Raw genomic sequence first — 27315 nt, forward strand, 5'->3', positions numbered from 1 at the left:
TATTCACTGGGGCCTCTACCACCAGTGTCCTTGCCCCCACTGTGTGCCACAGCTGACCTCTGCCTCCCCCGGGAGACCCTCCAAGACCCACAGGTAGGTCTGGCCCAAGCTCCCAGTGCATGTGAAACCTTGTGTGTGTTCTCTAAGAGTGGAGTCTTTGTTTCCCCCAGTCCTGTGGAGCTCAGGCACTCAAGCCCTGCTGGCCTTCAAAGCCAAATGCTCTGGGGGCTCCTCCTGATGCAAGACCCCCAGGCTGAGAAGCCTGACGTGGGGCTCAGAACTTGCACTCTTGTGGGAGAAACTCTGTCTGCAATATAATTATTTTCCAGGTTGTGGGTCACCCACCTGGCAGGTATGGGATTTGATTATATCATGAAAGCACCCCTCCTACCATCTCATTGTGGCTTCTTTTTGTCTTTGGATGTAGACTATCATTTTTGGTAGGTTCGAGTCTTTTTTTTGATAGTTGTTCAGCAGTTAGTTGTGATTTTGGTGTTTTTCATGAGAGGTGAGCTCAAGTCCTTCTACTCTGCCATCTTATCTCTAACTTATAGCTTCCTTTGTACATTTCTTGCCTCACATCTGGAATTAGCCTTTTTTTTTGGTCAAGAATCTTTGTTTCCTTTAGTGGGAAGTATTATTTCAAGACTACCATCCACGGGCTAGGATGCTCACTGTCATAGGATTGGTGATTGTTTTGAGGCCTGTTCAATAGAAAGGAGAAATTTTTTTTTTAAATAAAATGTATTGTGAATTTGTATAGGGTTTTATTTATAAAACCCTGCAAACTCAGGGTTTTATTTATCCTCTTCTACTCTTCCTTTCTCCTCTGCAGGGAATTCCAGTTCTAAGAAGATTCTGGTAATAACAGGTTAGATTATTACTCATTTGCTTTAACCACAATATACACACAATAGTCTTAGAATACTAATACCAACACTACCACTAATAATGTGACTAAAAAAAGTTAAAGGTTTTTTTTCCTTTCTTTTTTTTCCTTAGGGTTTATTCCACTAGGGATGCACAAATTACTGTTTTAAGTTGATTGAAACTTCCTTTTTGTGGGGTTATGCCACCCCCATATACTAATTTAGATTCTTTAGCTTCATCTTAAAATCTTTAATTTTAATCTTGTTTTATAATTATGTAAAATATTTACATAATTCCAAAGTCAAATTTATAAAACAAGGTATGTTCAAAGACGACTTCTATTTTTATCCCTCATACTGTTCTTTTCCTTTCCCTCTAGTTAACCATTTAAAAATGTTTATATTTATCTTTTTACCTTAAACACATAGCAAATTTTATAAATCATGTACATTTTACTGTATATACACACTTTTCTCCACTTTGCCCTTTAATGATATATTCTGGAGATCTACTTTATGGATCTGACATTTTTTAACCAATCCTGATTTAACCAATTGCTGATGGATTTTGTGTTGTTTCTGGCCTTTTTGCTATTACAAATACTGTTGTAAGGAATAACAGACCTGTGCATACATTTAAAAAATATTTTTGCCAGTTTATCTTTGGGAGAGATCCCTAGATATAGGATTGTGATCAAAGGATTATTTTACCAGTATTGCCAAATCTCCCACAGCTACCATGATATTTTGCAGGACTATGAGGAATGTATGGGTGTGCTTGTTTCTCCACCAACAGTATTCAAACTTTTGGATTTTTGCCAATTTAATATATGATAAATAGTATCTTAGTGTTGGTTTTATTGTGTGTTTCTCTTAGCATATATTATATGGTTTATTTTTCACCTCAGAAGCTCAATTTCTTATAGTTCTTGGCCTTTTTATTTTTAAAAGCTCTTTAAAGATATTAGAGATACTACCACTTGAATTTTTTTTTCCTGTTTTGTTATTTGTCTTCTTACTTTGCCTATGGTGTCTTGCCTAGGTGTCTTACTCTATACCAAAGTTTTATTTTTTTGTATGTGAAATTACATTTTGTCATATTACTTCTGGAATTTGAGCTATTATTAGGAAAGTTTTCCCTACTCCCTCATTATAGAGGAATTAATCTGTTTCTTCTATTACTTCTATGAATATATATATATATCACAAATGGTCCTTGGATTTTGTCAAATAATTTTTGTGTCTACTGAAATGATACGATTTTTCTCCTTTATTCTGTTAATATGTTATATTATGTGATTTTCAGATGTTAAACCAACCTTTCATTCCTGAGATAAACCCCACTTGGTTAAATCCTTTTTATATTGTTGGAAAGTTTGTGGGGTTTTTTGTTGTTTGTTTTGGAAAGTTTGTGTTTTAATTTAATTTTATTTATTGTTTTTGGCTGTGTTGGGTCTTCGTTGCTGCGTGCGGGCTTTCTCTAGTTGTGGTGAGTGGGGGCTACTCTTCGCTGAAGTGCACGCACTTCATTGTGGTGGCTTCTCTTGTTGCAGAGCACAGGCTCTAGGTGCACAGGCTTCAGTAGTTGTGGCATGCAGGCCTCAGTAGCTGTCGCTCACAGGTGCTAGAGCGCAGGCTCAGTAGTTGTGGCACACGGGCTTAGTTGCTCTGCGGCATGCCAGATCTTCCCAGACCAGCGACCGAACCCGTGTCCCTTGCATTGGCAGGTGGATTCTTAACCACTGCACCACCAGGGAAGCCCCGGAAAGTTTGTTTTTAATGCCAGCTCATTTGATGTTAATCTGACAAATCCTTTTCCATACTGTCAGATACTCCAATAATTACTACAATTCCAAAATAGTGGTCTGAATGATTTACTGTAATTCAAATTCCCCTTGTGACCTATGCATGCCTTTATACAGGTTTTATTGCATGCCTACTATGTGACAGGCATTATTAGATGTTGAGGATGCAGAAATAGGGTAGACACAAGCCCTTGCCCTCACAGCAGTGGTGAAAACAATCGATAAGTATAAGATAGATAGTTTAACGAGTATTAGGTAATATGGGGTACAATTGAGATTTATTCCTTTTTTTTCAAAAAAAAATTTAAAAATATTTATTTATTTATTTGGCTGCACCGGGTCTTAGTTGTGGCTTGCAGGATCTTTTTGTTTTTGTTTTTAGTTGCAGCATGGAGGATCTAGTTCCCTGACCAGGGATGGAACCCAGGCCCCCTGCATTGGGAGCACAGACTCTTAACCACTGGACCACCAGGGAAGTCCCACAGTTGAGAGGTAAACAAAGGGAACTCATGGTAGTATCAATAGAATTTTTTTTTTTAAGCCAGTTGGAGGAAGTTACCTGAAGTGTAAACTGAATTCAACCAGGGTTACCATATCATTTACTATCCAAACAGGGACACTCTTCAAAGTGAAAGGGAAAACAGGCACAAACTAGGATGTATAATCACCTGAGAGCTAACCAGTCAAAGGGGAAGAGTGTTTGAGGCAGAAAAAAACCGTATGTGAAAGAGGACAAGGCCCATTCAAATAACTAAAAATCTTTTTTTTTTTTAACATTAGGCTCTGGTTTCCCTCTTAGTTTTTACGTAATTTGTGTTCCTACAGTAAGGCTCAAATCAGACAAATATCATATCAACAAAATTCTGGAGAAATCACCTGTAACAAACTAAGCTGACCCCATAAAACTAAAACTAAAAGCACACAATTCCCATCACAAAAGAAAAACAGATATTGAATATATACAATTTATTTAATAAATTAATGTCATTCAAAATACAGTGCCAGAACATTATGCAGTTGAACATGCTAGTAATGTTTGTCATGAAGCACCTGTGCTCATGTTAGATTGGCGGCACCCCGCTACTGCTAGTGGTTCCTGGGATTAATGCCAGAGCAGCACTAGTTATCTGCTCTTCTGCACCGCTAGTGCAGAGAATTCCTGAACAGTTCACCTTTCTAATCCTACCCCCCACACACAACAGGTTAAAAAAAAACACACCCTGACAGCTAACGAATATCTATACACAATCACTCTACAGTAATGTTTGTTATTAAATTAAGATGTAATGACCTGGTTAACCCACTCTAAATCTTTAAGATGGAGAAATACAACAGCAGCAGGTAGTTATATGCATGAGCCAATGTTAATGTAATACAGAAAGTGGAGGCATTTACTGATTAAAGCTCCACACAGACCCGCACAATGAGGGACTAGCAATTCTTATTGCAAGCCCAGCAACTTAAGTCCACACCTGGTAAATGACCAGCTGATTGGAAGACCTGTATTCTAGATAGACAAGTATAAGTTAGTGAAAAGAGAATACATGCACCTAATAGTTAGACTGATCCTGCAGTCATACTTTCCCTGTGCAATACCATAAAATGGAAGATCTTCCTCAACTATAGGATTTAGACAACATTTCTATACCAACATGGACGTTAGTGTTAAGTGCAGCTCAATTAACTACACCGAAAAAACTATTCCAGGACTTCAGAACAGAAGCACAGGAATGAAATACATGTAATAAAATAACCTCAGCATAATTTGCGATATACCACACTAGGAACAGGAAACTACTTTAATAAGAGAACTTTTGGAACTGTACATACACAGGGCTAACAATGTTAGATAATCCAGATTTTTATGCTCTCATGATACACATAAAAGTTTCTCAATTATTGGATAATCTATTTCATATTATGGAAGCATATCTTTCTTAAGACTCACTGATATATATTATACTGATGCAAATATTAAGTAGGGCATAAAAATAAAATTTATCAAAGATAGATTTTTATGTACTCATATTCAGTCCTTTCATAGCCTCTCTCATTTAGCAAAGAAAATGACAAAGCAAATAGATGAGGCGTGCACTCCCTGAACTCCTTACTATACAGATGGTAGTGCAACCATTTCTCCATCCAGTTCAAACTCCTCTGTTCCATCCGGTGAAAAAAGATACGTTGGTGGTTTCCATGGAGATTCTTCAAGGCAGGATGGATAAAGTTTCCCCACAGTGCATCGAAAATCTCTCCCTAAGTCCCACAGTACACGTTCAGATATATGCTGCCGCAGAGACCACCGGTCAAGTTCCAGATCGTATTGGTAAGTGACATATTTAGCTCTCTCATTTAAGTGGGTTTCTCGCATAAACACACATAGAGAATTTGAGATCACAACAGCTCTAACACAGGGATCTGAGTACCTCTTAGCAGGGATGTTGGCTGCCATTTTCCACTCATTTTTATTCACATCATAGATTTCCACAGTTACTGAAGACCCATCTACAGTGCCAGAGGGGAGTCTTATGCCAGAATTGGTAGCAATGTGCAACCCTCCAATATAGAAAATTTTATCACCGAAAGCTGCAGCTGAAGCAAAAGACCTGCTAGTCTGTCTCATGGCCATTTCTACCCATGAATCAGACCTTGGAAAATAACAATACATGAGGTTCAGTGTCATCACATAAATGCAGTCATGAACCACAACTGCTGCACTCCACTGCCAAGCACAAGGCAAAGGGCTTACCATTGTCCATTCATCTTTCTCAGTGTCATATCTTTCTACGGTCCTCCGGTTAAGTTCTCCACCTACACTGTCTCCTCCAATTGCATAGATATAGCCTTCACAGCAAACCAAAGATGGCTTTACGCGGACAAAAAGCATCGGGGTCTTTGGAAACCAGGTATTTTGCTGTGCATCAAACCAGTAAAAGCAATTCACAGTTCTAAAGGCAGTCTGAAGTTTGCTTGTTTTACTGTGATTTGTTTTTGTGTTTTTCAGAGGAACTTGACCACCTGCTATATAGATGTCATTATCGGGAGTTACAACGGTCCCAACCTTATGTAAATCAGCTGGTGGGCTGCATAGCTTGTAAACTTTTTCTGCTTGGGGGCTGTAACAGACAGAAGAGTAAAGACTACAAGGATTTTCTGAAGATGCTTCAATGAAAATCATCATCTCTTCTTTAGTCATTCCAAGTCTTGGTTTGAAAAACTTGGGCATGGACTTATACAGACCTTGAACAACTACAGACTTATCATTGGGTGGCAGACCTTGAAACCAAGCTCTCTGTGTTACTTCTGAAAGTGCATCAATTCTGATTTGGCTAAGAACTGAAGACAAATACTGGGATCGTGATTCTGTGTTGTACTCTAGCCACAGCATAGCAGCTTCACGAACTGTCTCCTCCTTTTCTACGTTCAAATTGTCACTACTGAGAATGTCTATCAGTAAGTCATGTGACAGCTGCATGAAAGCTTCCTGGTGATACACAGCAGTGAACTTGTGCTCCACCATCCTTTTAGCACTTTGTTTTAATTCCTCACAACTGAACAGATCAGCAAAACTCAACAATCGCACACAGTTCTCTGCGTTTATCTTTTTAATTAAATATTCTCGACAACGTTGTAACACATCTTCTACCTAAAATGGAAAAAAAAAAAAAAAGGCTGATAAAGGCAGGCTAGACAAATTTTATTTTTATGTAACACACAGGTATATTAATCAGGTCCCTATACTGTAGTTTTTATTTTTAGATACACATGTTTGGGCTAAGAGATAATGTCTTCCAGTAATAATAAAATTAGAAGACTATGCATAGTTTTGCATTTCGTCTTCCTGTCCAGTGGCCTACTTAACTGCCCTATTTAGGAGTCAGTAGTATAACATTAAATAGGCTCTTAAAAACCTAAACAGCCTTAAAGGGGAAGGGAAAGAAATTAATTCATGCATAAGTTATGTATTTTTTTAAAGCCTAGCAAAATATGTAATTGAGAGAACCAAATGAAAACAATGTTAATCAGTATAGGAAATGATTACTGTTGAGAAGCTGGATTCTGGTTTTCTCAACATGGACAGGACAGTCATATAGAAGCAGAAAATCATACACAATGCCTAACATACATAATGTCTTATTTGCCTTTCTTATGTGGAGCAGTAGGATAATCAATCAAAAGAATATATTCATGTGCAATTACAAATTACCTACATTTAAACGACCCATCTTAGCCACTCTGACTTTCCTAGATTTGTTGTTTCTTAAGAATCAGTAAATCTCAGTTGAGTCAGAAGTGCTACCTACTATACTTATTCAACGTCACAGTGATTGACTAGAAGCAGTTTGTGATAAGAAGTCAGGTTGCTTGGATTCAAAACCTGGATTGGCCAGTCAACACTTGTACAATATCAGACAAGTAGCTTTACTTCTCTAAGCCTCAGCTTTCTCCTGTATAGGATGGGGAAATCCTTCCTTACAAGTGATTATTTTAAGGATTACATGAGAACCTATATAAAGCATTAGTACAGAATCTGGCATATAAAAACATCATTTCATGTGGTTAATAATAAAAGCCATGTTGGTAGTCACAAAATGCCACATTCCCAGGCTTGCCAGGGCAACTTACTCCCAGAGGCAGAGTCCTGTTTTGCATTTGGCCAAGCATATGCCTATAGGTTTCATTAACATGATAGAAAAAATTATAAGGAAAGGTATCACTATAATAACAGTGTTCTGGAATCCAAATTTCTTAAAATTCCTCAATTTTTTTAGCAATTCTAAAAATACGTGCTTTTAGAATTGTTAAAAAATTAAAAAAGGTAACGAAAACATATAAGCTATGGAAGAAAGACAGTTCTTACAGTAGGCATTTCTCCCTTTTAGGTTTGGATTTAGGATGTGAATGTCTTCCATTCTAAAGCACCAGGAAGCTACCATGGCTTCGGTGTCCCCAGAGTTATAGGTAGAGTAGGACACTGCACAGTTTATGGGGGGGGCGGGGGGAAGAATACAGAACTAAAAAGGAAAACAGGTACTTAAGGCACAGACAGACTGAGTTCTGGTTCCCAGAGTTACACCCAGAAACTGGCATTCAACTGGCATCATTGACATTTATTCAGCACACATTTATCAAGTACCTACTAGGTATCATGAACTGTACTCCCAGAATTTAACCTTTAAAGTTTCTCCCTTTGGAGAAACTTTATTTCTCCCTTTGGAGAAAATGAGGAAAATATTTTTATATTCCTCTTAAAATTAAAAGAAATGTTGAAGGGGGGCATTCCCTGGTGGTTCAGTGGTTAAGATTCTGCACTTTTACTGCAGGGGCCCCAGGTTCCATCCCTGGTCGGGGAACTAAGATCCCGCAAGCCACGCGGCACGGCCAAAAAAGAAAAAAAGTTGAAGGGGAAACACAGTGAAATAGTTTATCATATGTAAATATATCAATCATCACTTTTTAATTCTCCTTAATAGCTCAGTAAGGTCTCATGGCTATTATAAACATTTATGTTTGATAACTTCCATAAGAATCTTGACATTTTCTGTGAAAATACCATCAAAAATTAGCACATCTAAGCTTCTAGCCAAAAAACTGAAGCACTTAAATTTAACAAATGCTGTTAAAAGTTTCTTTTACTTGAAATCTAAACCCTGTGGTATATTAGGCAGAATATGAAACTAATATGAAATTTTCACCTATCTTTTTAGTCGAGTTCCCATCATAAAACTAAGTTTATTAGCTGATCAAATCCTATTGTTTTTCCCTTACATATTTTAAAAAGAGGAGAAAACTTTTACCTTCTAAAATCTGCAATAAAATTATATAGCTATAAGACACTGAAAAAACTGCTTACCTGCAGGAAGCAAGCTGTTTCATAAAGTTGTTCTACAGTGCTGTCATTTATTGCCAGGTTACCCGTGTATGCGTACGTTATTATTATCTGTAAGGTGGCTGAATCCACATTCCTCAGGTGTATGTGTGTCTGTTTGCTTTCACTTAGTCCACTCATGAACATGGCCCTATAGTAGAGATGGGGAAAACAAATGTAAGGCTAAAAAGAAAAACTAGACAACATGGGATGTTTATTTAGGGTATTTGCTGATGGACAACTTATAGGGAAAGCTTTCAAGGGAGACAACAGAAAATTATAATCCAGTGCCAAAGATATACCAAACTATTCCACCATGCCATTCTGATAACATCAAAATTAATTTAATCCTTATAGTCATACAGGAATTCAGCAATAAAAAGGAACTCTATTATACGTACTACCTCAAAATCACAAACCTCAAAATCATTATGCTCAGTGAAAAAAGGCAGACACAAAAGACCACATACTGTATGATTCCATTTATATGAAATGTCCCCCCAAAGCAAATATATAGAGGCAGAAGGGAGATTAGTGGTTGCCTAGGGCTGTGGGTAAGAACAGTGAGTGACCGTAAATGGGCACAAAGTGATGGAAATGTTTCAAATTAAATTGTAAAGATGGTTGTACAGCCCTTTAAATATACTAAAATTCATTTAATTGTGTGTAAACTTGATCTCAATAAAGCCGTTAAAAATTTCATTTACTCAAATGATTTCCTAAAAATATGCAGAACAGTTTCCTAAAAATTACATGCAGGAAAATATGCTGGAAAGGCAATTAGTGTTGTGGAGAATACAAAGTAAAATGCCCATATACATGGAAGAGGTAAAAAAACAAAACAGAATATTGTTGCATGTACAGAAATGCCTATAGTGATCATAAGTGGGTAGCACAAGAACTAGCCTGGGCAACCTCAAGGACAAGAAGATGAGAAAGGCTTTAAAATGGATAAAACAGTGAGTCAGGGTAGAACATAAGAACTGTTTTTCCCAGTGACATTGCTGAACATAAGGGCTCATGCAAAACATCGGAAAGATGAGTGGCAGTCAGATCACAGAGGGTTTTTGTTTGTTTGTTTTTTTTTTTTTTGGCCGTGCAGCATGTGAGATTCTCAGTTCCCCGACCAGGGGATCAAACTGGTGCCTCTTGCATGGACAGCACAGAGCCTTAACCACTGGACCACCAGGGAAGTCCCACAGAGGGATTTAAAAATGAGATATAGGAGGGAATTCCCTGGCTGTCTAGTGGTTAGGACTCAGTGCTTTCACTGCCGGGGCCCGAGTTCAAATCCCTGGTTGGGGTAAGATCCGCAAGCCCCTCAGCATGGCCCCCAAAAAAAAAACCACACACACAGACATAAGAGTCTGAGCTTTTTATTGTAGATAGTGAAGAAGGATTCACTGAAGGGTTTTCAGCATGGATTTATTAGCATTATAAAATGTATTCTAGGATGAATATTTTGTACTGACAGACCTCAAGGGCCAAAGGCTGGAGATAGGAAAAAGGGGTCTGAGGCTACTGCAATAATCTAGATTAGAAAGAAGAACCACCTGAGCTATGGTGGCAGAAATGGATACAAAAGCTTTTACAAAAAACCAACAAGATCCGGTGATTTTCTGAATGTACGGAATAGACTAGAGTAGGAAGTAGACAGGGAAAGAATCAAAGCTATCGAATAAGTACCTGAAAAAATATTGTTAACCATTGAGAGAAAAATTATAAGGTCAAGGAAAACAGTTAATCTTGCAAAAAAGGTGAGTTAAATTTTAGATATGTTTAATTTGAGGTGCGAGCAGCTGAGTCAAATGGAAGTAACAATAATCAGTTAAGTGTTTAATACAACTGGAACTCTGAAGGTCAGGCATTAATGCAGAAGACTGTGAATTATCTACAAAACGACATGTGTTAAAGCCAAGAAAGTTATGAGAGAGACTAAAAAACTAAAAGAAGCCCACCCAGAATCCCAATGACAACCTGAGGTAGAGTTCAATTAGAAGAAAAAAGAATGACAGAAGGTTGAGAAACATTCATCAGAGAAATAAGAACAAGCCAGTCAGGACAATGCTACTCAGGGCAAGAGAGGTAGGGTGTCAAAAACTATAGAGTCAAGGATAACAAACATTGCAAAAGCAATTAGGAAGGCACTGGTGATTTCTAGTGTAGCTCAGAATGAGCAGTAAGAACAGCAACTAAACTTCAGGCAGTTAGGGAATGGAAGAGTGGCAAAAACATCAACCAGGGTGGTTGATAACCTCCTCCCAAAGAATACAGAATGACCATAAATAAACCCAACCAAGTAACAGAGATTAGGAAGTGCTGTTGAAAAATACCCAAGATGTGACAAGAAACTCTAATAAAAACACCAATTGCTACTGGCTTCACTTGTGTGACACGGGAGAATGGGAAATAACAAAAGCAACCTGAAAAGAACTATAGGAGCTCTGAGTAAAAATGGAAGATTTAGGGGTCATGTGCTTTTCTGTCTGTGCCAGTAGAAGGTAGTTAACTTTGGAAGAGGAAGTAGGGCAAGGGAACAGCTGACTGTACAGATGACACTGAGACTGGTTATTCTAGACTATGGTTTATGACACCAGAATAATGGACTTCTGTGAAGGAACTATGCTTCCTGAAGACCAAAGATTAGTAGAAGCCTAGCCAACTTGATTATAAAAATCTTAAACAGACATTTTAAAGAAAGAGTAAATACTGAATTGCATAATATTATAGGAGGCTAAATTACCATAGTGGAAGAGGTGTTGAGTAATTCTCAAGTAATCCCCTTCATTTAGGGTCTAAAATGAAGTGTATATGTTACCAAGAAGAAGAAACTACCATTTCAGAGGTTCTCTGGATTTCAGAAGTTCTTCTGATTCTTAGTGGGATGGAACTGGTAAACTACAAAGGAGGAATGTATCTATTTCAAAAGGCAAAATTTCTAATAGTAAATTTCTAATGATAAAGATTGATAGCAACATTATATGTAAGGATACCAAAATCTACAAACCTGAAAGCAGAATCCAGTTGAAGAATACTTGGGAGAAAATCAGGTTATTATTGCGGGAATATACAATAACAATAATCTACCCAGTCCAGAGAAAAGATATATATGGGAAGAAAAATTAATATATAAGTGTCTTTGTCTTGTGGATTATGAAACTGGCCCAGACACAGGATTTTAAAGATGGATGGCTTTAAGCCCAAACATGGATAGGACTACTCTTTCTACTATTATTTCTACTTCTTAGTATCTGATTTGCTTTAGGAAGAATATATTCTCTCAGAACACCAAGGATGCTAAAGAAGGGAACTAGTTAGTGATAATAACAGCAGCCTTAAAGAGAATGTGTTGTTTTTAAGATTGTAACATTAATGAAATACTTAAAACTTCTTGGTCTTCAGGAAAACCAATTCCAATCCAATTAAAGATAAATAATAACCTCAGGGCTAGAGAATTTAAAGAATAGTGTTTTATCTATACAATAAAAAACAGACTTATCGAGGAAGAAAAAAAGGTAAGATACCTAACCCATAAACCCATGTGTTGTTACTTCCTGATAAAGATGATGACAATTCAGAAAATATGGAGATAGACTTTCTGCATAGGTTTAAAAGTTACACAAGATGACTGCTAAAATATTACCACAAAAGATTCTACTCTATGATTACAAATATCAATCTGAAAATCTACAACTAAAGCATATAGCTCATTCCAATAATGGATAATCAATTTGTAATTAATAACCATTAAAAAGGAAGAACTAATGGACCCAGGTTTGATTGAATCTATAACCTTGAATTTCTAACACCATCTACTAAGTCAATAAATATGAAAAAACAAAAACAAACAAAAAAACCTGACCATCACAATCATCTGGGAAGCTCTCAAACATACAAATCCTGAAACTCTAACTCAGACCCACTGAATCATAATTTCTAGGTTTGAAATCCAAGAATCTCTATTTGTAGAAGCACAAGAGGATTCTGAGCATCCTCTAGATCCATTAGATTCTCTAGAACCACTGTTTGCAAATATGCTAAGCTTCCTAAGATAAGAAAATCAATGTCTGAAATTGCATGAAATATCCACAGCTAAACCTGAAACAATGGCAGGCAGAGCAAGGCAACTGACATTTGGGCCTTAGCTTCTAAAATCATCATGAGATGTGTTATATACTATGTTAAGTTTCTACACCTTTGTGTATGTTAGCCTTGAAAAGTCAAGATTAAACCTGTCCTGTCTACAGCTGCCACTAATGAGCAGCAGAAAATAACTTTCATTGCTGATCTCCACTTATGCCAGCTAAGATTTGTAGCAGGAATATACTGGTCCACATTTCATTCATCTTTATTCTCCCTGTCCCTTTCAAATATTAAGTAAAAATTCAACCTAAGGGGCCTCCCTGGTGGCGCAGTGGTTGAGAGTCCGCCTGCCGATGCAGGGGATACGGGTTCGTGCCCCGGTCTGGGAGGATCCCATATGCCGCGGAGCGGCTGGGCCCGTGAGCCATGGCCGCTGAGCCTGCGCGTCCGGAGCCTGCGCGTCCGGAGCCTGTGCTCCGCAACGGGAGAGGCCACAACAGTGAGAGGCCCGCATACCGAAAAAAAAAAAAAAAAAAAAATTCAACCTAAGGGCAGAGACCAAATATAGGAATTTATACGCCTTAATTCTTTTCCTCCCATGAAACACATAATAAAGGGAAACCTACCTTAAAAAGATTAAAAGTTGCAAAAGATCATAAAAATGTAAAGTTAAGCTTTATTTATTTGTAATTAGCAAACAAATAACTAAATCAACTTATAAATTCTAAGGCATAGAGAACAAAAACATTATTAACTATTTCAATCTGGCAAGGAGTCTGGTACGGCTAAAACGATAGCACAAATGATGAAAGAAACCAAGAGTGAGAAAAGGAACTCATTTTTGCAAAGGAAATAAAAGTCCTTAACATGTCTAAACAGTACCAATTATCTTCTAAAAGTTATTATTAAGCCTCCTGTAACTCTTAAATTTATAAACGATGACTGTTTTCTAAATTTAACATTTTAAAATCTTAAGAGTAAGTGAAAATTACTCCATTCGTTTTTTGCTTTCAATGAAAAAATAGTATTCTGAAGCTTTTTGCCTCCCCATCATTAAAAGCTTACCTTGGTTAATTTCAACAAATTTCTTGTATTTAATCCTTTGTAAAAACTTCTTTCACCTGCCCCTTACTTACACACGCAAGGAGGTGATTTGACAAGCACTATATCACCCAAACAGAATTTTTTTTTTTTTTTTTTTTTTTTGCGGTACGCAGGCCTCTCACTGTTGTGGCCTCTCCCATTGCGGAGCCGGACGCGCAGGCTCAGCGGCCATGGCTCACAGGCCCAGCCGCTCCGCGGCATGTGGGATCTTCCCAGACCCGGGCACAAACCCGTGTCCCCTGCATCGGCAGGCGGACTCTCAACCACTGCGCCACCAGGGAAGCCCCCAAATAGAAAATTTAAGCAAAACATTAAGACACCTAACTTTTTAAAAAATTTAAATAATGTTTAAAAGAATTCCTATTAAAAGATTAAAACAAGCTAACATTCTGCATTTGAAATTACAAACTACCCAAGATTACAGTACTTACCTAAAATAAGAACTACATGTTGCAAGAACCATCTTATGACAAGGGAATTCAGTGCCCTCGACAATTAACACTATGTCCGTAAACAACTGCTGTTCATAAAACAGTTTTAACTGTTCCAACAAGGACACAGCATATTCAGTATTGATCTGCTTCTCGTCTTGAGTGGACATGACTGTATTCCATTAATATATCCAGGAACAGATTAGAAAAGTCAGTCTTACTGATGGAAGGTCAAGTGAATGCTTCAGAAATAAAGAAAGGAGAAACTCTGCTTGCTGTTATCTGCAGCATTCAGAACCAAGATTGACACATTCACTAATGAGCAGTATCTTTTTAGGCTTAGAATCACTACCAGGTCATCCTGTGTTAATTAGGTTCTTCAGAGTTTTTCAACACAGTCTGCAGATATCTTGCTCAAATTTGTAACTGGTGTTCAACTCATGAGTGGAAGAGAATAACACACGAGGTAGATTTTGTGGCAACATCTTATGTTCTGTGGGTCCTCTGGAGTAACTAAAAAGAAAAAAAAGTTCAGTTACGAGTATCTAGGTCAGTACATTTTTAGAATACAATGTTTAAAATCGCAGACTTAAATATGAATTATATTTTTTGAAGTTCAACTTTAGACATTACCATAAAAATGAAACATGAGAAAAGGGACATTTAACAAGTTTATTACATTTGTGGTTTTAAGTTAATTTTTTGCCTTCTATACAAAATATAAACATTCTAGAAAATAAGGAACACATCAATAAGCATACATTTTTTAAAAAGTTCTTTAAAAATAAATAATTTCAATTACCAGCAAAGCCAAATCTCCTACTTATTTGTTTAGGAGCAATACATGACTGTAATTGAAGAGGAAAAAAAAAACCCTTTCTCTTGCAAGGAGATTCTCATTTGGGGAGTATAATTTAAATGTATTCACACAGCCTTTATATTTAAATTACTTAAACTATATGATAAATAGATTGAATTTGTTTATTTCCAAAGCATAAACTATATTATAAAATTTGCATGTCAATCCTATAACAGAGATAAATACAACATATCTCTCTGTACAGTGGTTCCTTCCTAGAAATCTTTATAAGAACATACAATTTTACTGAAAAATGAAACATAAAACATGATAAAATAGAGGAATGTATTCCTACATGAAAACTTCATACTATACAGATATTAATGTTCTCAAAATGTGTAAATTTAATACAAATCCAACTTGCAGAAGATTCATCTGCAAGAATTCACAAATACTGCCAAGATATTTGAGGGGAAGGGAGGACAAGTTTTTCCTCATACTCTTAACAAATATTAAAATGTATTACAATTCTACAATAAACCCAAGTAAACAAAAATAAGTATATACAATAAGTAAATAAGTAAATACAATACATCCATGTTAAAAAAAAGACATTAGATATGATAAAGATAAACAAGTCATTTCAAACTAGAAGACTGGGTTATTTCAACAAATAACGTTGGAACAACTGGTTACCCACTGGAGGAAAAAAAAAACCCACCAAAGTTTTAGTCATACTGCATACGATTCATCAAAAGAAATTCCAGCTGCATTAAAGTTTAATTTAAAATGTTATTTAGAAATCAGTATTTACAACATATGGCAAAGGAATTACAAATCAGGAAAAACATATAGAATATACAGTGCTAGTAACAGTTAAAAACTATCACCTATTTACTAATTAGATGACTCAGCTCCATAATCAGAAAGTCAAGTGCTGTTGACATGAAACCTATAAATATATTTGACCATCACTGGAACCACTAATATTTTTTCTCACAAAAATATCACCCATATGTCAAAGAGAAGATCACATTGTACTTCCTGCCAAACTATACTATTACATAAACTGCAAACTTGACGTAGACTGTCAAATTTCCAGCCAAGTTAACTATATGGAAGTAACCAAAACAGGTGCAAAGGCAGAGACTTTGGGTCATTTAAGGTAATGACTTTGCTCTTCCAAATCTGAAAGTTACGCTATAGATCTAAGTTTACTATTATAACCTCTAAAGCTAATAATACCTAAAATCACTGGCTATTTTCACATATTAATAATGCAGCAAGGCCCAGTGTTAGTGAGCGTGTCGGAAAATGAGCATTCTTACAGAGGAGTATAAGTTGATACATATGTACATGCCCTTAATCAAAACTCTTGGGACTTCCATGGTGATGCAGTGGTTAAGAATCCACCTGCCAATGCAGGGGACACAGGTTCGAGCCCTGGTCCGGGAAGATCCCACATGCCACGGAGCAACTAAGGCCGTGCGCCACAACTACTGAGCCTGTGCTCTAGAGCCCACGAGCCGCAACTACTGAGCCTGCGTGCCACAACTACTGACTGAAGCCTGCGCGCCTAGAGCCCGAGCTCTGTAACAAGAGAAGCCACTGCAATGAGAAGCCCACGCACCACAACGAAGAGTAGCCCCCGCTTGCCACAACTAGAGAAAGCCCATGTGCAGCAACGAAGACCCAACAATGAAGACCCAATGCAGCCAAAAATAGATAAATAAATAAACTTAAAAAAAAAAAAAAGAATCCACCTGCCAATGCAGGGGACACGGGCTCAATCCCTGGTCCAGGAAGATCCCACATGCCGTGGAGCAACTAAGCCTGTGTGCCACAACTCCTGAGCCTGTACTCTAGAGCTCACGTGCCACAACTCCTGAAGCCTGCGTGCCTAGAGCCCGTGCTCCGCAACAAAGACAAGCCACGGCAATGAGAAGCCCACACACTGCAACTAGAGAAAAGCCCGTGATCAGCAACGAAGACCCAATGCAGACAAAAACAAACAAACAAAAACAAACAAACTCTTGGAGCCACCTGTGTTCTAGAATTTAGAATTTTTCAGATCTTACAGAGGTAATGTGGTACATATATCATGTATTACAAAGGGTCTGGGGCAGAGCTCCAGAACTGAACATCCTACTATTCTCACTGAGGGAAATAGGCAGTGTGAAAAATAATACTATACCCAGTGTTATGTTACTTCAGGTCAAGTGTTGCAAAAAATAATTTTTTAACTTCATTTTAAGAGGTTTTTGAATTTCAGACTGCAAATGAAGTATTATAGAAGATATATTTGGCACTGAAAATGCTTAATACCTCAATCTTTCAATTCTACCTCTAAAAATTTATTTTACAGAAATGCATGTATTAATAGACCATAAGTCCTAACCCCAGCTGCAGGACCCAAAATTGTCCCCATCCGTATTTATTTATTATTTTTTTTTAAAAAATTTATTTTACTTTATTTTTGGCTGCGTTGGGTCTTTGTTGCTGCGTGCAGGCTTTTCTCTGATTGCGGCGAGCAGGGGTTACTCTTCCTTGTGGTGCATGGGCTTCTCATTGTGGTGGCTTCTCTTGCTGTGGAGCACAGGCTCTAGGCACATGGGCTTCAGCAGTTGTGGCACACGGGCTCAGCAGTTGTGGTGCACAGGCTTAGCTGCTCTGCAGCATGTGGGATCTTCCTGGGCCAGGGATCGAACCCGTGTCCCCTGGCAGGTGGATGCTTAACAACTGGGCCACCAGGGAAGCCCCCCCATCCATATTTAAACCAGGTGACAGGAACTGGTGGCCAGTGCAGGGATGGATTTAGATTAGACTCCAGAATTCCTTGCAGGGTAGCTGTACAGGTTCACTCTGGTCATTTCTCTGACCTCATACTATGACCTGATTTTTTTGCAGTGACTTTTTTGAGCCCCACTGAATTTGTCTCAGTTTTGCTAGATTTGATTTCTTTTTATCATATGCATGAAACTGTATTAAAACTGAAGTCTGCTTTTAGAATACTACATGGTGAGCCAACTTTATATAATCTCATTGTCACTGCTTTATACACCCTATTCCCACCCCTTCCTTTGAAATCTAGGGTACATTTCTTCCTAATAAAGTAATTTTTATTTATGATATCTTAATATGAAAATAGGCAGAAAAAGAAAGTCATTCAGACATCGTATTAAGTAAACTTAATTTAAACTGATCTGTATCTAGTACAATCCAAAATAAAATTCAGTGTCCCTTCTCTGGGAACACAGACTTCAAAATGTATTAAATAAAAATGTGAAAAATGGCAAAGTTTAAGATGATCAACGACAACCACCTTAAGTGCCCATAACATATTTTTTATAACAAGATTCCTTCTCTCCTAAAAATAAAACTTAAATAATTTCCCAACTTGTTCCAGAAAAAAAAAAAATTTAAAATCAATATCCTACATACTCTGAAACATTTCACAATGTCTGTACTATATTACTTAATAACCAATGATTTGACACATTTTATGGATTTTCCTTTTAATAAATATATTGTACCATATATCATTCTGTGTTATGCCTAAAATTAGGTTCAAAAAAAAAGTCATACTCCCTGCTGTCTGTAGAATTTAGCATCCTCAGGCTTAGTAATTCTCAGGTATCAATGAAATTGTTTAATTTTCTATTATAAATTAATGGCTACTTAAATTTAACTCAACAAATGTTTGAGTATTTACTAAGGGCTGGTCATTGTATTGTACTCTAAGGACTCAGACTGAGAGTTGCCAACCACTAGAGCTCCAAACCACCAAGTGCATTTACTCTTACTAGAGCCAAAACACAACTATCATTTAAAAACAGGGTGTTTTAAAAACCAATTATTCTAGACAAACTCAAAAACAAAAAGAGGCAGGCAAATGAATAAAATCTAGCTGTAGTGATCTTTCATTTCCAAACTTTTGATAGAGACATAATACAAGAAAATTTTATTCTTTACCATAAGAACAATTGTAGCACAAGTAAAACGAGGAAAGGAGGCAATTGGCACTTGTCCCCATTGCTAACAGTGGTTCACATTGCAGAGGAAGGAAAAACTTAATGAAGACCTATTTAAACCTTCTGAATTTTGTTAACATATGCAATGATTATTCAATTATAAAACCCAAACTTTCAAAAGGCATACTACTCTCTTTTCTCATCATAAAGACAAAATATTTTAGGCTTTGCAAGCCATTAAGCTCTCTGTCCCAAATGCTTAATCTACTGTAGCCTGAAAGCAGCAAAAGTCAACCTGTAAATAAATGGACATGACTGTTTCAATAAAATGTTATTTACAAAAACAGACTGCAGGCCAAATGTACCAATCTCTGCTTCAGGCTGTTTCTTGATCAAATATTAAGAAATTAAAAAAAAATCAGTGACAAAAATACGTATCTCAAGCTGTTTTTCCTAGAAGATTGTTTTCCCTTCAGATCACACAAACAAGGAAAACGCACAAACCTCAAATGCTTGAAAGTTGAATTAAATAAAATTCTTATAAATTTATTTATTTATTTATGGCTGTGTTGGGTCTTTGTTGCTGCACACGCGCTTTCTCTAGTTGCGGCGAGCGGGGGCTACTCTTCGTTGCGCTGCACGGGCTTCTCATAGCAGTGGCTTCTCTTGTGGAGCACTGGCTCTAGGCGCGCGGGCTCAGTAGTTGTGGCGCACAGGCTTAGTTGCTCCGCGGCACGTGGGATCTTCCTGGAGCAGGGCTCAAAGCCGTGTCCCCTGCATTGGCAGGCAGATTCTTAACCACTGCGCCACCAGGTAAGTCCTAAATATAATTCTTAATCTAACCTGTATATATTCCATGTTTCAACTGAAATATTTTAATGTCTCTTACCTAATCACACAACCGCTTTCCCCACTTACTACAGGCTCAGTGGACTTTTGAAACACTTTTTTTTTTAAATCTAGTGTGAGTATCCTTTATTAAGCTTAGAAAAAAAGGACTTTTTTCCTAAAGATAATCTGCTGGGAAAAACTCACAATGAGAAAAAACTATTTTAGAGTCAAAAACACTTTCTCTCTTTTTTTTTTATCAACTACAACATATTTACATACATTTGAAAAATAGAAGATGTACACAAGACAATGTGTAAAGACATTTAGTGAACACATGGATTCATTAGATGAACCAAGGGCCAAAGACTGGGAAACCACTATTACTTGCCACATTTCCTGGTACCAGGCACCTCAAGATTAATAGAAAAGTCCTGTTTGTTTGTATGTATGTATGTATGTATGTATGTATGTATTCATTCATTCATTCCTGTATTTTAAAGCTGGTTGTTAGAACATATTCCACAGCGAAAAAAACCAACTAGAATAAGAATTAAATGGGAGTCATACAAACACAATACAACGAAATTCAGAATCTAATGAAGTACAATGTACTCTGGCATTAAAACTATGCACATTCTTACTTTTTTTCTAAGTTCTGCGCTCAATTCAATATTTTTGATTGATCTGTTTGGTAGCAGAGAATAACAGCAATGAATAAGGTTAGAATGCTATACATAGGATGAGATCCTTTCCTTTTTACCGACTTCCTGCAAATAAGTACAGAACAAAGACCAACTTATTTTTAAATCTAAGAGCTTCCTATAAGAGCAGAAATTTTATAAATTGCCTAAGATTGAGAGAAAAAAAGGAAAAGCCAAAACTTTGATCCTAACATTTTCTCTAGGATAGGGGACGCCAATCCCCGGGTCGTGGACTGGTACTGGTCCCCAGCCTGTTAGGAAACTGGCCACACAGCAGGAGGGCAGCCTGACCGCCTGAACCATCGCCTCCCCACCCCATCCCCGCCCATGGAAAAACTGTCTTCCATGGAACCAGTCCCTGGTGCCAAAAAGGTTGGGGACCGCTGCTCTAGGATACCCAAGCCTACAAGGTTCTACTGAGTGAATTCCACCACACAAAACAGTTTCAAAACAAACATTCTATTATTAAATGGTTATTAGGATTAAATCAGTCAACAATCCATATCAATATATACAATTCTACTTAAAAATCTGAAACACCTCTCATGGAAAGTTATTTCAATAGATTTTCCTCCCTTTGAATAATCAATGCGACTATAAAGTAAATTTTCACAGAGCTAACTTGTTTTTCATTTTCACCATAGAATCAAATTGTAGAAAAATCCAACTTTCAAAGTACCTGTACAGCTGACCCTTGAACAACAGGGGTTTGAACTACACAGGTCCAATTTTTTTCAATGGTAAATACTACAGCACTACACGATCTGCAGTTGGTTGAATCCTCAGATGTGGAACCACAGATATGGAAGAACATAGAATTTGGAGGGCTGACTATAAGCTACATACAGATTTTCTAGTATTAGGAGTGTTGGCGCCCCAACCCCGAGTTGTTCAAGGGTCAGTTGTACTCCAGAAGTTTACGTTGGTTGTCTGAAATCCTCACTTCACTTTCCTATAAAAAAAAAAACTGTTGAAGTCCTTAGGCTGCAAAAGCTAAAATATGCCCAAAAGTGTATCTGCAAAGAAAATTTACACAGAGTAAATGCTACTATAATACTCATAATTTAAAAATAATAATAACAATAAATTTTATAGGATCTAAATACTGATATTCAAGGAACAGGAATCAAGATTAATTGGAAAAAGGTATGAAATATTAAAATTAAAAAAAATAACTCCAAATACTTTCACAGGTTTCAGAGGTTGATGGCAGTGGTTTTTTATTAGGGGAAGCAGATGTGTCTAACTTCACTTTGAAATCTAGTTTTCATTCCCATAGGTGTGTCATTTGTAGTGCCCTTCCACAGAGTAGCTATAGAAACTCAAACATACAAAACAAGCTTTTCCAATGTTATACAGGGAAGACCTGGAGGATAAAGGAAAGAATAAAGGATTAAATAACTACTGATTGTGAATATGAGACTGCTCAGCAATTAACTGAGCTGTATATGTGAAATGAGGAAGGATAAAAAGACGGAGAGGAGGCTGCAAACAAGGACTGCACAAAAATTACACAGTAAGGATAAAACAGTGATAAAAAGGAAGGGCAGTGGGCTACAGGTTATCATCTGTATAAAGCATTTTCAAGCTGTATATTATTAACTTAGGTGATGCTCCGTCTTCCAGTGCTACAAATGTCAATACAGAAGATCGAAAACTTTTGTTAGAAAGAATCCCGAGCATTCTGAATTTCATGTATTGCCAAAAAATTAAGAGCGTGAACTGTGGAGCCAAATTACTTGGGTTGAAATCCCAGTTCTGCAACTTACTAGTTGTGTGACCTTTTTCTGTCCTGTAGTATGCTCATCTGTAAAATGGGGGATAAAAATAGAATTCTTCTCAATGGATTAAGGATTAAATGAGTTCTATGAAGAGCTTGGAACAGCGCTGCCTGACACACAACACTACTACTGTGTGCAAAAAAAATTTGCAATTATTTTTATTAACGCACTCACTGGTCAAGTTTTTGTAGCACTTTCCTGACTTTCAAAACTTCACACCTATACAGGTCTAAGGGTCCCAATTACAGGGTCTTAACACTCAAACACAGTTCTCTTTTCACACTGGGTGAATATTTTAGATAAGAGAAATTTATTCAAAGATTTTAGGGAGTATTTTGATGGTACAAATCATGAAACAAACTAGTACAACAAAGACTAACCTTGAGAAGGCTGATGCCCATGCAGAAAAACTAAATGATACCAGTCATAAAACAAGCCTTTCTTCATTTCAGTGAGAAAACAGGTTTCTCCTTAGGGAGGACAAAATACTGGTGCCAGAAATACTTTGCTTTCAAGTTACCAAAACAACCCTGACAGTTGAGAATGTTTGGAAGACCACCTGATCTTCAGATTGATTGTCAACCACTACACAAACAGAAATTTTTGGAGTCGTGACAAGCATCAATTAAAAAACAAACACCTGGACTTCCCTGGTGGCTCAGTGGTTAAGAAGCCACCTGCCAATGCAGGGGACATGGGTTCGAGCCCTGGTCTGGGAAGATCCCACATGTCACGGGACAACTAAGCCCATGCACCAAAACTACGGAGCCTGCGCTCTGGAGCCCGAGAGCCACAACTACTGAGCCCACACGCCGCAACTACTGAAGCCCGCGTGCTTAGAGCCCGTGCTCCACAACAAGAGAAGCCACCGCAAGAAGAAGCCCGCGCAGCGAAACGAAGAGTAGCCCCCGCTCGCCACAACTAGAGAAAGCCCGTGTGCAGCAATGAAGACCCAATGCAGCCAAAGGAAAAAAAAAAAAAAAGACCAAACACCTTGCCTTTTAAATAATGTATCAAGTTTGATAAATTTCAGTACAGCTTCATCTACTCTAATCAGATTCAGAGCCTAGGTCTATTCCCTTGTGCTCCTCCTTTCCAACTATACTGTAAAAACTACATGGCTCCATCAAGTTACTTATGCTCAGTACCCTAAGTAAATTCAGGTCACAAGAATAAGCTCCTGTTCTACATTATGAATAATAAGTTATCTCACTTAAAAAAAATTAAACAAGAACATAAAGGAGACACCATCTGTGATAGAATAATTATATGAGTGTAGTATGTCCTTTTATTTTGGATATCACTTTTTTCTTCTCAGCTCTGCATAGATTTAAGAAAGCTGGAGAAGTATAGACTAAAGCAAAATTGACCTTAATCTTTTCAATGGGATTTCATTTTCCACCAAATCCATGATTTTTTTCAATCACAACAGCAGAAGAAAATATTTCCCAGATAGTAAATATATTCATGCGGTCATTAAGGGCATAGCTGCTTAACGATGATTATGACTATTTAAATTTCTCAGTTTCTTTAAAAAAAAAGGGGGGGGGGAGGAATTAGGAATACTTAGAATCCCCTGTCTATCATGGAACCGACTACATGTTGCCACTTGTCAGAGGTATGGGAGTGGAGCTGAGAAAAAAAGGGAAGACTTTAAAAAGCATCTCTCATTAAATGATTACAATTTCTCCACATTTTCTACAATAATCCCTTCTTTCCACACAGAGGAATCTAGGTACTGAAAAAAACAGCAAGGGAACCAGGAGTAAACTTCATATACTTAAAAAGTTACTTGAAGGCTTCCCTGGTGGCGCAGTGGTTGAGAGTCCGCCTGCCGATGCAGGGGACACGGGTTCGTGCCCTGGTCCGGGAAGATCCCACATGCCGCGGAGCGGCTGGGCCCGTGAGCCATGGCCGCTGAGCCTGTGCGTCCGGAGCCTGTGCTCCGCAACGGGAGAGGCCACACAAGTGAGAGGCCCGCGTACCGCAAAAAAAAAAAAAGTTACTTGAAATCAACTTATTTCCAATACCCTGAGTTATTTAAATATCATCTGCTCTATTCAAACTCCACAAAACTGAAAATTATGAGACTAAGATATAATGAAGGACTTTGACATTTTCATTCATATTTTTTATGATAGCAGGACCAATCCTTTTTCCTGGGCTTAGGAACGATAGCAAGAAAAAAATACAACTCTTTTCTAAGTATGCTAGTAAAATCTTTGGGAAAATCAAAGTATCTTTTGGCTTTTGTGACTGCATTCAAGTTTCTATGAATTTACCATCCACTTTACTTTTTTTTTTTTTTTTTTTTTTTGGCTGTATTGGGTCTTTGTTGCTGCGCATGGGATTTCTCTAGTTGTGGCAAGCAGGGGCTACTCTTCGTTGCGGTGCACAGGCTTCTGATTGTGGTGGCTTCTCTTGTTTCAGAGCACAGGCTCTAGGCGCGCGGGCTTCAGTAGTTGCAGCACGTGGGCTCAGCAGTTGTGGCGCGTGGGCTTAGTTGTTCCGCGTCATGTGGGATCTTCCCAGATCAGGGATGGAACCTGTGTCCCCTGCATACCACTGCACCACCAAAGAAGTCCCTACCATCCACTTTAAACACATTCAGTGCTCAATATTTGGATTTTATGAGACAGCTCGTTATTTCCATTAACCAGAAGAAAATATATGGAGAAGTGTGGACTAAAGCACTATGACACCTTTATTCCCACCCATCTCCTTAAAGGGCATGTGAATAATCAAAGCTAACAGATTTTATGGTAATGCTTATGAGAGCAAAAAGGAGAGAAGCGTTATAGCACTTAGAACTCTTCTTACAAAACTGTAGAGAAAATAGAACTATGTGGAAAAGCACGAACTATAAAGCAAGCTCAACAGAAATGCCATAGCCCTGTACTGTTTACTGAGGACAACAACCTCTTGAGAATTTCAGGGCACAATCTAACGCGACTTCAATAAACACCGGACCAACAAAAGATCAAAGTGAAGAAGTAAACTTAACGTTAGGAAAATTCTACATCATCAAGACTGGAAAACAACTGACTGGTTTGTCTTTTCGATTTACTTTCAGTCAGAAAAAGTCCTTCTAAAAAAAGTCAGGAAAAAGGTCCTTACCAAAGGTTAACTAAAGTAAGTCACTCACAATTGCGAGATTTGAAGTCCATACCACTCAAATTCAGGCAAAAATTCACAACACAGCGGGAAGGAGGGAAAAAAAACCCACCCTGTCTTAAAAAAAAAAGAGAGAGAAAGAAAACCACTTTGTTAATTCCACCCAGTTAACTGGTTGCCTCAATAGAAGAAAATAAAATTTTAGTCAGACCACATTGCTGATAGTGTTGTTTCTGAATGCCTGAATGCTAAGTGAGCCAGACGTACAGATTCATGTGTCAACAACACGTGACCAGTCCTGTACCCTACGTTTTTGTAACACTACTGATATAGAAAATAGATATTTCACACAAACATACCCTTTCATAGTTAATTTTACATTTTTAGATTCTTTTTCTATTTTCATTTGAAGGGGCAATCGTGGCATCGGACAATTCTAGAGATCTGTGGAGGGTATATTATTCTCTCTTTGAGGTAGTATAAAAAGAGATCTTAGATCAACAAACGAGAAATAAAAAACCCGTTAACTCAAAATAACCGCTCCACATCAAACTAAGGGATATTCTTCCACTTCACGGTTTCTCAATTCATAGGGAGAGAAAGGTGGTCGAGTTCAAATAAGTTAGCGATTTCACAGTCTAAAGTAAATACGTACAGAATTTTCCGTTTCAAAGGGCAGTTTCTGCTTTCTTTTTAAAATCATCAGTAGATCACAATGGGGCCTCAGTTAATCTAGACATCTCTTGGTTACTTCAAAAGTACCGGGAAAAAAATGCAAGGAAGGTCTTGCCCTCCTACTGCCCACCGTCTCGCGAAGACGCCGCGAGTCCTGAAGGGAAGCAGCTTCATTTTGGCAATGCGGGCGCCAGACGGGGCCAGGGCTCCGCCTGGGAGACCCGCGGCCGGAAACGCCCCCGCGAGTGGCAAGCCCCGCCGCCGCTGTCCCAAGCACCGGCCGGAGGCAGAGCCGCAGAAGGGCCGCCGCCGGGGGTGGAGGGAGGCGCCAGCCGCCCGCGCCCCTCCCCCGCCCGCAGCGGAAGCGTCTCCGGTTTGAAAGATGCCGCCGCCGCCACCGCCGCCCCCCGCCCGCCGAGCCACAAAGGGCCGAGCCCCCTCCCGCCGCGGCCCTCCTCCCCTAATTCCTCCACAGGTCGTCCCCGCGTACCCCCGCCCGGCGCTGGCGACGCCTGCTCACCCGAGTCCCTCAGTCCCGAGGATTGGGATCCGATGCGGCCGGTGGCCACGAAGACACTGGGCCCCTCAAGCGCGGCGGCGGGGGCGTGGCCCTGCTGCCGCGGCTAGGGCCGGGGTCTCGCTTCTGCTTCCCTCCGAGGAAGGCTGGCGCCGCCGCCTCCCCTTCCTTCCGGTTTCCCCTCGCGCCCTCCCTCGGTCAGTCCGTCCTGAGCGGAAAGCAGCGTCCTCTCTGGGCGCAGCTGCACTCTCCACAAGGCCCGACCACCGCCAGACTCCTCCCACGGGAGCCGCGCAGCCTGCCCGCGCCGCCTCGTCAGCCCCGGGGCCGCGAAACGCCCGACTAGTCGCTCCCGCCCCGCCCCTGCGGCGCGCTCTCGCCCCCTTGGCGGGCCCCTTCTGAGGCCCGGGAACGCGCGGACAGCAGACGGTGGGCCAGCCTTCGCCAGGTTTCCCTTTCCGCTGCTCGCCCGCGTCTAGCGGCACAAACGTCAATTTTGCAGTTTCCCGGGTTCTTGAGACGCCCCCCCCCCACCCCGCCCGCCCTTACCCTCGCTTCCCCCCGCTTCCCCGCCCTTTTCCTTTGCCGGATCCCACCGGAAAGCCAAAACAATTGGGTCCGCGCAGGCGCGTGGAGGAAGAGCCGGAAGGGCGGGGAAGGCGCGAGGTGAAGGGGAAACGCTTTTGAAGGGGTTTTCTGGAGAAGGTCAGCGGAGATCTCGCGTAGGGCGCGTGCGCGGCGGAGGGGTCGCTCCCGAGACGCCCG

The 27315-nt window shown here is 39.1% G+C and overlaps 1 protein-coding gene, 1 long non-coding RNA gene and 1 other non-coding gene across 3 annotated transcripts; 1 reads left to right on the plus strand and 2 right to left on the minus strand.

The window, feature by feature from the left end:
* Positions 1 to 3625: 3625 nt before the first annotated feature.
* KBTBD2 (kelch repeat and BTB domain containing 2) lies at positions 3626 to 14595 on the minus strand. Its single transcript, XM_060107495.1, has 3 exons — positions 14162 to 14595; positions 8529 to 8694; positions 3626 to 6320 (listed from the first exon to the last, which is right to left on the minus strand). The coding sequence occupies exons 1-3, from the start codon at positions 14329 to 14331 to the stop codon at positions 4785 to 4787; spliced, it is 1872 nt and encodes a 623-aa protein (XP_059963478.1). The 5' UTR covers positions 14332 to 14595; the 3' UTR covers positions 3626 to 4784.
* Positions 7956 to 8028, plus strand: TRNAK-UUU (transfer RNA lysine (anticodon UUU)). The gene has a single exon. It is a non-coding gene; the product is annotated as a tRNA-Lys (tRNA).
* Positions 14596 to 27045, minus strand: LOC132495643 (uncharacterized). Its single transcript, XR_009533324.1, has 3 exons — positions 26554 to 27045; positions 25390 to 25471; positions 14596 to 14674 (listed from the first exon to the last, which is right to left on the minus strand). It is a non-coding gene; the product is annotated as an uncharacterized LOC132495643 (long non-coding RNA).
* Between the last annotated feature and the right edge of the window lie 270 nt (positions 27046 to 27315).

The sequence above is a fragment of the Mesoplodon densirostris genome, chromosome 9 (genome assembly GCF_025265405.1).
Source record: "Mesoplodon densirostris isolate mMesDen1 chromosome 9, mMesDen1 primary haplotype, whole genome shotgun sequence".
NCBI classification, from domain to species: Eukaryota; Metazoa; Chordata; class Mammalia; order Artiodactyla; family Ziphiidae; genus Mesoplodon; species Mesoplodon densirostris.

What these genes read in the sequence shown, in the direction of transcription:
- KBTBD2 (XM_060107495.1), bottom strand. Translation starts at nt 14,331, where the DNA reads ATGTCCACTCAAGACGAGAAGCAGATCAATACTGAATATGCTGTGTCC. An exon ending in ACATGTAGTTCTTATTTTAG is followed by an intron (nt 8,695 to 14,161) that starts GTAAGTACTGTA and finishes TCTCTACTATAG; the next exon opens with GGCCATGTTCATGAGTGGAC. An exon ending in AAACAGCTTGCTTCCTGCAG is followed by an intron (nt 6,321 to 8,528) that starts GTAAGCAGTTTT and finishes TTTCCATTTTAG; the next exon opens with GTAGAAGATGTGTTACAACG.